This window comes from Diabrotica undecimpunctata, chromosome 2 (genome assembly GCF_040954645.1).
Source record: "Diabrotica undecimpunctata isolate CICGRU chromosome 2, icDiaUnde3, whole genome shotgun sequence".
NCBI classification, from domain to species: Eukaryota; Metazoa; Arthropoda; class Insecta; order Coleoptera; family Chrysomelidae; genus Diabrotica; species Diabrotica undecimpunctata.
In genome coordinates this window covers 37267590-37279553 of record NC_092804.1, presented here as the reverse complement: position 1 = coordinate 37279553, position 11964 = coordinate 37267590, and the positions used below count along the sequence as shown (strand labels likewise).

Genomic DNA, 11964 nt, shown 5'->3' with positions numbered 1-11964 from the left:
ATATAGTAGATTTTTCTTCCTTCCGACGATAGTCTTGGATTTTTTTACAAGAATACTGTTCCTACGTCTTTTCATATATTTAATGTTCATTTACCTTGATTTTCAGAATAATATACATCGTGATATTTTGGGTATCAAATCGTCAGAATCCAGTTCGGCTCTGACTTTCTTTAAGATTGTAATTTCATTTCGAAAAAAGAAAGCATGGAATTTTCTCCGAATAGCATACTTAATATCCTCTTTAAGCTGAATACGTTTTCTTCCTCTGGTTTTCATTTTTTCTACAAACTTCCGACTTAACTTCACGTAGTTTGAATTGTTATAGAATTCTGTGAACACATCTTGTAGACACTTTAGTCAAAGCGCTACATATAGTTACAACATCACTGACCAACATATATTTTCATTCTTTTTGCGGAGTTCACGGAAACGATTCATATAAAACGAATTCTAACTACAATACACTTGTAGAAATACACTTCTTACACATCTTCACGTAAATTTGATTTTGAGAAATTTAATTATTTTATTTAATTTGAGCATACTTTATGGATATTTTCCATTTTTATTGGTCCATATAATCCGATGTCTAAATTATTTAGTTGCATTATGGGCGATCCCTACCACATATTTCTTTAGAAATTTCTTACCGCTAGGGACAGAATAATAGTAGATATAATTTTTTAAAATTCTTCAATACAGGTAGCGCTATCTCTCTCTCTCTCTTACAAAAAAATTTTGTACGTCACTGGAAGACCAAGAATAATCATGGTCACCACCATTTCCTGGAATTTAGTGTCTACATTTTTGATACTCAACTATATAATCATAATTCCATATAATATCCCAGGATGTTGATGTGCTATAGGTTTTTAAATAAAAAGGGGTTGTAGATTAGGACATATTTATTAGAAATTTTTAAAATATTTATATATGTAGTTCTATATACAAGGAACTCTGAAATTCTTCCATTTAGTATTCATAAAATCTATATATACTTCTTAGTTAAAATATATACTGTTAAGGGTTAATTCAATCAAGGAAGGCAAGTTTCGATTTAACTTTTAGTCAAATTATTAGATAATAGAATAAATGAATCATCAGACTTTGTTTTTCTATAAACTTTAAATAAAAATTGCATATTTCATAGAAATGCACTGTACAGAATGACACTTTTTTGATATGCTGAATTATACATTATTGTTCAATAGATATTTTCTTAAATATTCCATAGTAAAAGATGGTTCGTAGAATCTTCCCTTCCGGCTACCTCTGACATATTAGATGTCCTAAAATCTTCGTATCCATCGCCACCAGATATCACCAAAAACTTCGCACTGGATCGCGTCTCCTGTTTTGATTTATACGAAATTCTATGAGATAATTCATTGGCTGGCATTTCTACCGACGTCAAGAATCTTACGTGGCCAGTATGACCGTGAGGCACTCCATTAACTGTAGGTACTGTAGTAAGTTTGGTCGTTGTCGAAGAAATGTGAGGAAGAGGCATGGTTAGCAGTACTCCAGCCGAAGTACCAATCCACAAGAGATCTTTACAAGCTACCAAAGCTGTTACTCGTAGGCAAGCTGCTTTGTGTTGTCGAATTATATCGTCGCAACCTGGAATATAAGAAAAAATTAATTTTTTCTATAAATGTCCACAAAATATTTAAAATTATATTTTAATATTTACTTAGTCTACCAATCAGAAAAATTTCAGAAAATGTTGGTGAAACTATAGATAGAATCTGTGTAAAGTATCGTATACAAGCTGGGTTACAGCAAAGTTTGTGCGCAATCGGTATCTAGCCTTTTGTCAGATGGCCAAAAAAGTTTGTGAATGGGGTTTATCTTTGCAACATCTCATAGAATACAGGCAAAACGGTAATGACTTTCTTTCGTCAATAACTGCTAGAAACATGCAAATTAGTTCCGCCACCAAAAAAGTTTAAAGTTACACATTCTGCGGGAAATGTAATGTTAATATTGTTTTCGACCATAAAGGATCCTTGCTCGTAGAGTTTACAGACCCTAGAGTGTACATCAACGTAAACCTGTATAAATAAACTTTGAACAAGCTCCATCAAGCAATAAGTCAAAACGTCCAGGGAAGCTATCACGTGGTGTCATTATTCTGCTCAACAATGTTCGGCCTCATGTTGCCAAAGTAGTTTAAGAAAATCTACAACGAAAAAAATAGAAGCTAGTAGAGCATCCACCCTATAGTTCCGATTTATCGACTTGCGATCTTCACATCTTTGGGTCACTCAAAGAGGCGTCAAAAGGTAATCGTTTTCAGTCTGCCGAAGAAGTACAAAATGCCGTAAAAGATTTCTTCGACCACAAGTCATAATAAAGTCGACTTTATACTACACGATTTATCATGTAATTTGTCACCTAATTTGGTCATGTAGTGAAATTTACATGTTTACACTGTGTGATTTGTCATATGATTTTGTCATAAGCATTGTTATGCGGTTCGTTATAGTTCGTCACAGGATAGGACAGCAACATATTTAAATATCGCGTCTTATTCTTATGTCATTATGATAGACATTCACGCAATTGTGTGTCGGAACGTTTTATAAATTTATAAGAGGTTCGACTTTATATAGATGGGTTCGACGGTATATTATTATTAAAAGACAGGAGAAATGCAAAAAAGGAAATGCAAACAAAAATCTTTATAATAGGTTATAAATCTAATAGTTGTTACCTATACTGTGTCTAATATCTATATGACCAGAAACAAAAAGAAAAATCAACATAACCTCATTATCACTCATATCGTAAGTCACAACTTATTATTCAGTGTAAACATGATTTTTTAAAACATCATAGAAACGAGGAATCATAACCAATCTCATATGATATTGTCATATGATAAATCATGTAGTGTAAAGTCGACTTAATTATTTAAGCAGGGTATAGATCGGTTGGTACGATACGTATTTTAAATATACAGTGTAATGGTGTGTACAGTCCATCTAATTTACAAACCGTTGCACGTCATCGGCGTCATAGCCCGTGACGTCACATGATACCAACACGAAATATTTAGGCGGTAGGTGTGTTCTTTTTTAGAATCACTCTGCCGAGTACACTGGCATTACAGCCACTAGACATATTTTATTATATACGCATAGAAATAATATTTAAAGATTTCTGAAATACACAATAATATGTTTCATTTAATTTGTATAAATGCATTATAAAGCGTTTTTATGAAGAACATTTGTTCGGAACACACTGTAACTGTAATCGAACGAAGGTGAAATTTTGGCATAAATTGGTAACACTTATTTGACAGTTGCGGTGTTGACACTTTAGTTTTGTTTTTATTATTTACTATTAATTAAACTCTGTTGTTTTTTAAACAAGAGACTCAAATTGTTTTTAACAAGATTATTTTTTAACTCTTGTTTTGTTTCTATTTATTTACATTAATTATTAATTTATTTTGTTGTATACTGTTGTTGTACACTTTTGCAATAATTATGTGACCTATTTGATTTAAAATGGATTCAGGAATTTTTTATACTTTGGCAACTATGTCAACTTCGATCTCTGACCTAGATAATGACTTGCAACGGTTTGTAAATTAGATGGACTGTAGATATATTTGCCGATACATTTTTTCTGGACGTAAGATGGGTTTCAATTAAACAAGTCTTATAAATTCTTAAATTTAATAAGTTAACTTAAATTGTGGTTAATTTCTAATAAAAATAGTAAATAATATATTTTATATTATGTGCGAAATAAATAAATAAATAAATTAGAGCCTTCGCCCTACTAAGCAGAGTACAGTGAAACAATATGACGCGCATTACTAGGTCATGAAAGAAGGAATAAGGCTGGTGTCTAAAAATTAGAAAACAGTGGTTGAATCAGTCAAACTTCATTTATATGGATTAGGATGTGATTGTGAAGTGTAAAAAAAATAAAAACGGAATATGGACTGATCGAGATAGCCTCGGTCCAAATCTCTTTAACATAATCATGGACAACATACTAGAAAGGGCAAATGAAACCAAAGTTAGCTACAAAATCGGAAACTGAGCTTTGAGGGTCCTCTGCTATGCGGATGATGCAGTAATCATGACAAAAAATAAAGATGACCCCAGCGCCCCATCTTACCAGTTCAACATAACAGCACACAAGCTAAACGTGCTAATTGCTAATATCCCAGTCGATGGTTATAGCCAAGAGCTCCATTAGATGTAAATTAATGATTAACGAACTGCAGAGGAAGTGATAAATCAAGTCGACAAGGCAGCCAGAATATCGGGAATCTCGAGAGATATCTTATGGAGGAAAAAATATATAAGTATTGAGATCAAAATCCGGATATATAAAGTAAATGTAATGCCAGTACTAACACACGAAGACGAAACGAAAGCTGAAACATAGCTTACAAACCGATTGAGGAGAACTACAGAAATGAAAGTGTTAAGAACCATAACAAGAATTTCTCTCTGAAATAGAATAAGAAATGAAGATACATTAAGAGAAACTGTAGTCGAGGATGTACTGAGATGGATACAAACATGATGCCGCAATTGAAGAGATCATGTTGACATAATGGACTCAGGAGGAATCGCGAAATAAGTAAAACCACAGAGTCTAGCACCTGAGAGATAACAGCTAATCTAACAAATCTATGCGTTTGAAATTGGTATATGCATGAAAAAGAAAAACGGATTTTATTTACCATATTTATATAAGTAAAATGTAGTGGCATGTCTCGCAAAACAGGAAAACAGAAAACAAAATAGCTATATGGATGGAAGGCAACCGTATATACGTATTTCTGACTATTGGTCGTCTTCAGTACAGTGCAGCCAAGTTATAAAAGGAACAGTTAACTTGGGAAAGGATCACTACAGGAGCAATGCAACCAATGTGTGGCATTAGAAATAGAAGACTCTGATGGTTTCCAGGGCAACAACTAACAATAACAACGGAGGAAGATACAGCAAGTAGCTTCCTCCGTGGCTTCAACTTAATTAATTGTTCCACATTAGTTTGCACTCTTTTTTTTTGTTACTAATCTTGTATCATGACACAAGTGTCAAAAGTAGAGTATTGTTACGTTAGCCGCCGGTCACCGACCTGTGACCTTCCCGAAGATTCGAGCGTCGACAGGTATATTTCCAAACCCTTCGCCGCTAATGGTAAAAGATTCTAAACTGGTTCCGATGAATCGAGAATCGACTATCGAAGGTAAAAACACCGGTCCACATACTTCTAGCAAAATAGAGAAAACTCTAGCTTAACGGAACTTAATATAGATACAGAAATAATTTAGGTTCAGGCAGTCGGTGATATAAATTCGTTATTATTGTTGTACAAAGCAAGTTGTAAATAAATAATATAAATTAAAGTAGTTGCATTTCAGTTTTTAGTGATAAGTGTACATAATTTAAATAATAAAGACAATAAATAAGATGTTAATAAAATCGTTACATGCATCAATCATCAAATTTTTTGAAATTAGGGTCCGACAGTTTCAATTTTGAACTAAAGTGTTATCAAGTTGCTGATAGTCGAAATATATATATCGCTGATATAAATTTTTCACTGTTTCATTAGTACAGATTTATGTCTGACACACATTCTAAGCAATAGTGAAGACGAGTTGGTAATGGATAGGAGGGACTGGCTAATCAGACTGGAAATGATCAATACTCCTTTAGGGCTCTAGTATTACTTATGGTAATGATGAAATAACTGAGACGGAACTGTCCCTATTAATTATTGCGTACAATAGAAAAGAAATAGACGGTAATTTCAACAAATGCGTAACGAGAGCGAAAATAAATAACAAAGAACAATAAAAAGTGGTCCACAAATAACTTAGCTTTTTTATTTTTACATAAGATATTTACCTCAGAAAAATTTGAAGTAAAACAAGTACTTGTGCAAAGATTCACTGTCTACACTACTGTCAAACAGAACTTTAACTAAAAATATTAATTAGAAGATAAAAGGCCAAAGCAAAAAATTACTTTTACCCCGATAACAATGTATCTTTACAAAACACCGGTAGTGAAAGCCTGATTCATCACACAGTGACACAAAATTTAAATTAAAATATTTTTTCTGTGCACATTTCAAAAATATTTATTTTTGTAGTAACTCTAGCTTTTTTCCTAGTACCTACTTGGAAACCCTCATAACCGTATAACCCAAATTCCCGATAGCTGCCAGACCCTCATGACCGAATTTGACTACGTAGACAGTATACTTAATGTGTATGGATATCCTTACAAGTTTTAGATTACCATTAGTCATTAGAAGCGAATTTGTGTATTAGTTTGTGTTCATTGTTGAAAGTGTTTAGTAAAAAAATAATTAACATCACAGTATCTACAAGCACAGGTTGTTGCTTAAATCAACCAGATGTTTTTGTTATATATGTGGTGAATATATTTAAAAAAAAAACAGAAAAAGTGTTTCCGACCTTGTGAAAAGATCTTGACACCCTGTATATTGCTAGCAATACTTACTTGTCAACATTTTAGTCACAGACGGAGCTACATTAATTTCACAAATTAATTCGAAAGTAGTCACTTGGTAGCATTTAATAATGGCCGAATTCTGAAGTGATAACCACACTCCGTTTCCACTAAGAACTATACACGTAATTGACTTGTTACTATCATTATTAATCACAAAACTGTTCTCAACTGCTAGGGAATGGCCATCGAATATTTTCACGCTACTGCCACATCCGCACCAGAGTTTTCCATTGTAAGGTACTATTTTGGAAACTGGAGAACTTAAAGATCCCACTGTGCATACCGCTGAACTAGATGAGTTCCAAGTCCCAGCTGAAAACAATCACTTTTAGTATAGGTAATAGTTGCTGTATATAATAAATAAAAAAATATATGTTTCTAATTTAAATTAGTTGTTTGAAAACATTAGTAACCAAAATCGAAGCAAATAATATCAAACGATGGCTTAGCAATCGTTTAGTCATAATTTCGTAAACCATTTGTTTTTACAAGTCGTTTTGGGATTAAGTTAAAGACAGTTTTGGTTTATAAGTATCTTATACGAGATCTATGGCAAAAGCATCTGACCTTTGTTTATAACTTCGCGCTAACCCTTTCGTGCATTCTTTGTGGAGTATAAGCGTTATCAGTAACTCTCACGAACTTACTGTATACTGCAGTTACCAATGTAAATTGTGTAAATAGTATGCTTTTGTTTATAAGATAAATATATGAATAAAATACAAATAGAAGAATGATTTAATCGGTTTAAAAATGACCGTAGGTATGTCGATAGTTATCTGCGTTCTGATCGACCTTCCAGTACACTAACATCGGAAAATTCCGTGAGTAAATGTGAGATTGCGATTGAGAACTAGAGACCGATCTTGAAATGTCGAAAAATTTTATTTCGAAAATTCTAACCAAGAATTTGAAAATTATTCGTATGTGTGCCAAATTCATTTCAAAATTCCATCTTTCATCTGATCGTTTATGTTAATTATTATTTACTTTTTTAATCGCCATTTATTTTTTATTATAAACGTGTTGTGCACTATACACACGTTCGAAAAGTTTAGACAATCAACAAAGAATTTTATTTTTAAGGTCTAAAAAGATTGCTTGACTCACCGAGAAGAACACTGTTCTATTTTTGAGCGAGTCGCATCTAGCTTTTTCATCATGTTAATTTGTCATTTATCGAATGTTGTGCAATAATTTTTGCCAAAACACAAGATTGCAGCATACGCCAGTTTCTCTCCGGTACCGATGTAGTACACTGCGACTTTTTTTTTTTAAACTGCGATGGTAGATTAAAGTTCATTACAACGAGCAAACTTTAGAACTGCTTCAGTGACTAAAGTGACGGATGCGTGTTGTTAAATCGAATAGGGATTATTTCGAGCTATGCATTGAGCTAGACAACGAATGGTAAAGCGAAGTTTTAAATGAATTTCGGATACTTTTGGAACAGATATCGAATACGTAAATAAGGTTCAGGAATTTAATCCAAGAATAGGGTAAACTTGATGTGTTCTAGAAGCTTTTTTTATTAACCATATACTAAATATGATAGTTTTTCATATTAGCATATGATGTTGAATTTTGCACTTGATTCTAGAATAGCGAAGCGTTTAAGATATAGAAATATTCAAATCGAAACTAGAAACATTCAAAAACAAACTCGTGTTCATTCAAGCACTATCCATTTTTAGAACCACTAACAGATTAATGGAAGTGGCTTAAAAAACAGAAATAATGTTGTTAGGGGGACGACAAAATCTGGTTGTGGCTAACGGGAGTGCGCATTATCTTGGACTGAACGTACAACGGAACCGTAGACCAGCTGCACACGTTGTTAAGAAAGCTGGTATAGGTAGATTGATGGAGAAAGTTGTGGTGACTCACAGCTAGTGCGCTGAGGGTACTATGCTGGATGGTTATACTTTTGTACGGAGTGGAGATAGGAATGGATCGAAAATTAAGCACCAAATATGATGGTTTAAAAACATGAGTTCTCACATTATGTACTCCCTGATTATGTACGTACTGTATTTACAAATGTGGTATTGTTGACCGCAGGGTATATAGCAATAAAAATTTTCTTAACGTTATATACCCAATTTTGAGCGTAGACAACTCATCCGCAGATATATGGGGCCTACAGTTTAACGTCGAGTCGGAACGACTAAGTATAGGGGAGCTATACTAGACAGATGAAATCTTTGTGGTTTGTTAGAGCTTTCGAAGCAGCGACCCAAGCAGTACCTTTTTGATTTTTGTAGTGCAGGTCGTACCCACATCATTCGGCACCAAAGGCCGATATACAATTGAGCTACCTATGCACCAATGAAATAGTTCCCCAAAACTGTTACTTCTTATTCTTCTTCCTTCTTGTATGTAGACTTAAAGCCTGTTCCTTCTTCACTATTAGCCTTCTAAATTGTTTAAATTATCGCACCATCTTTTTCTTGGTCTGCCAATACTTCTTCGTCCATTTGGTGACTTATCTCGTGATATTCGTACTGTCTTATCCTCTGCCATTCTACTAATGTTTCCGTTTCGTCACCCATCAATTTATGTCTTCTATATTGCATGCTCTTCTTATGTTTTCACTTCTCTCCTTATCCAACAGACTTTTCCCTGATATTAGTCGGAGTATTTTCATCTCTGTTGATTCTAGTAGTCGTCTCGTTTTAGATGTGTCAGGTCGTGTCTCCGCCGTGTATGTTAATATAGGTTTAAATGCTGCTTTATAGATTCTTGTTTTTGTGTCTTGTTTTAGGTGTTTATTTGTCCTGATTGTGTCATTAAGAGTTCCCGCCGCTTTACTTGCTTTTAAGCTTTGTTGTCGTACTTCTTCTTCAACAACTCCGTAACTAGTTATATCTATTTCCAGATATCTAAACCTTGCTTCCTGCTTTATTATTTTCCCATCAATTTCGATTTTACATCGTAGTGGGTATTTAGATGTTGTCATAAATTTGTTTTTTTCTGATGATATTATCACATTGTAGAATTGAAGATTAATGCGATTAATGCGGGGTCGTCTTGTATTATTTCGTCCATTATTATATTAAAGAGAAGTGGGCTTAACGAGTCACCCTGTCTGACTCCGCTTTGTACTGATGTTGTGAAAAAACAAAACCAAAACTGTTATGTAGGATAATATTACATGAAAGTTTTGGTGATTTTTGATTAGCAGTTTGCACAAGTTATCTCTTGAGCGAATTTAAGAGATTCAATGTTGAATTATGGAACTATCATAACTAAATATCAAAAACTGAAAAAATAGCATACTAACTTTTGTAAATAGCTTACCAGAATCTCTGTCATATACAGTAATATCTCCGTTTGCTAATGATACATAAACCCTGTTATCCAGATATCTGTAAGAAATAAATAAATCAAAAAATAAATGGAACGTGCTTACAATTGTTAATAAAATTATTATCCTTTAGAAATGACGAAATAATTACGTGTAAAAAGTACTGATTTTATACAATTTATAGAATAGAATTTATAGAAGTTATTTATAGAAGCCAGGTCATTTATTTATAGAACCCCTTCCAATTTAGAAAGCAAATATTGCCGCTTTTATAAAAGATTCCAAATTTTCTGGACTATCTTACTTTTAATTTTTTTGAAACTGTTTTCTTGTGGCATATCTAAATATTATATTTATATGGAATTAGGCCCCAATTGATTGTAAGATAAATTACATTTTATATTTCTTTTTGACGTTTCGATTTCCACTCCGGAAAGTTGATACTCACTTTCTCGTTTCAGGTCAAAATAAATTTTAACGACATCAAGAACCGCCAATGTTCTTATAGCTCTGCTTCGGAATATTATGGCGTTCCAAGAAACGTTATATTCAACCGAACAAATGGAAGAAAAACGTCATTGGAAACCCTCGGCACTGGTCTACATAATGCCATATCAAAAGAAGTTGAGAATCATCTTCAAACATTTCCACTCCCCTGAGAAACCACAAAGTTTACAAAATAAAAGGACCCATGCTTCTCATCCATTTGTTGTCGCCGACCATTACAATAAATTACAACGAATTGTAAAAGAAAATTCATTTGATCAAATGCCTGAACTTTTCTTTAACTGCGACTAGTCTGGCTTTTGTACGGACATCTCAAAAATTAAGGTCGTTGACATCGGCCAAAAAAATATAGCGCTTTATCAATGTATTCGTGGCAGAGGTCGTGAAAATCTATTATTCAACTGTTGCATTATCGCCGATGGTTCTCATTTACCACCTCACATAATTTTTTCAAGAAGTAAAATATTACCAAGATATTGCTGGGGTCGTCTGTGTTTGTCATTGTTTTTGTTTTTGTCATATTCATTTTTAGGCCAAAGTATTGGGAGCTGTCTGTGAGTTCCTCGATCATAATTTTTAATTTCTCGAATGTGCTTGGTATAATCACGATGTCTTCAGCGAATTTGAGGTGGTTTAACTTATTACACATCAATTAAACAATTACACAGGAACAATTAAAGTTGATGCATATGTTGACCAATTTGTAGTTTAGAAGACGTATTCTAGGGCTAGATTAAAAAGCTTTGGAGATATTACGTCGACTTGTGTAACTCGTCTCTTAGTAGGGATGGGATTTGTATTTTCACCTAGTTGTACTATAATAGATGCGTTTTCATATAATATTATATACAGTGCTAGTCAAAAGTCCGTTCCCCCCTCATATCTTTTGAACTGTTATACTTATAATAGTGAAATTTGGAGGGAGGTAATAAACAGACGTAGGCTTCTTAACTAGTTATAACAAGTGACGTAATAGTGACAGATGACGTTACAGCGCCACTGTGACAGATAATTTTAAATAGGACCTTATGGCAAGTGTAACTACTTGAAAGGTATTGAAAATATCTATTCAACCATACTAATTTTATTTGAGTTTAAGCTCATTTTGATGAATAAATTAAATAAATACTAAAATTGTAGTTTCGCATTTAATGAATAAATATTAAAACCTCCGCCTCTGGTTACTTGTCAAAAAATTGACGTTTTCAACTTTTTTGACAATCAACCAGAGGCGAACGTTAGAATATTTATTAATTAAATGCGAAACTACAATTATTTTAATATACCTATTCATACTAATTTTGTTTGGAATAAAGATGATTTTGACGAATAAATTAAATAAATACTAATAAATTCTAGTTTGACATTTAATTAATAAAAATTCTAACGTCCACCTTTGGTTATTTATCAAAAAAGTTAACGTTTGTCAATTGTCTAGTTGTTTTTAGTTTGCAAAAGCATTTATAGCTTAATATTTAGTTTCTGTCTCTGCTTAGTTTAGTCAATTCTCTAGTTATTTTTAGTTTGCAAAAGCGTTTATACTGAAATATTTAGTTTCTGTTTCTGCTTAGTTTAATCAATTCAAGTTTAGTCAAGTTGTTCTTAGTTAATATTTAGTCTAATTAT

General features: G+C 33.0%; 1 protein-coding gene across 2 annotated transcripts in view; it reads right to left on the bottom strand.

Annotated features, from left to right (window-relative positions):
- Positions 1 to 893: 893 nt before the first annotated feature.
- The window catches only part of LOC140434418 (rho guanine nucleotide exchange factor 17), an 81659-nt gene continuing 70588 nt past the window's right edge, over positions 894 to 11964 (bottom strand). The window contains exons 11-13 of one of the 2 annotated variants that reach the window (XM_072522671.1): positions 9825 to 9892; positions 6513 to 6836; positions 894 to 1620 (exon numbers count right to left, since the gene is read on the bottom strand). In XM_072522671.1, the coding sequence (XP_072378772.1) occupies positions 1220 to 1620; positions 6513 to 6836; positions 9825 to 9892 (793 nt within the window). In that variant the 3' untranslated portion in view covers positions 894 to 1219. Of the gene's footprint in view, positions 1621 to 6512; positions 6837 to 9807; positions 9893 to 11964 lie in introns of those variants that run through there. The other variant, XM_072522672.1, reaches the window with a different exon arrangement.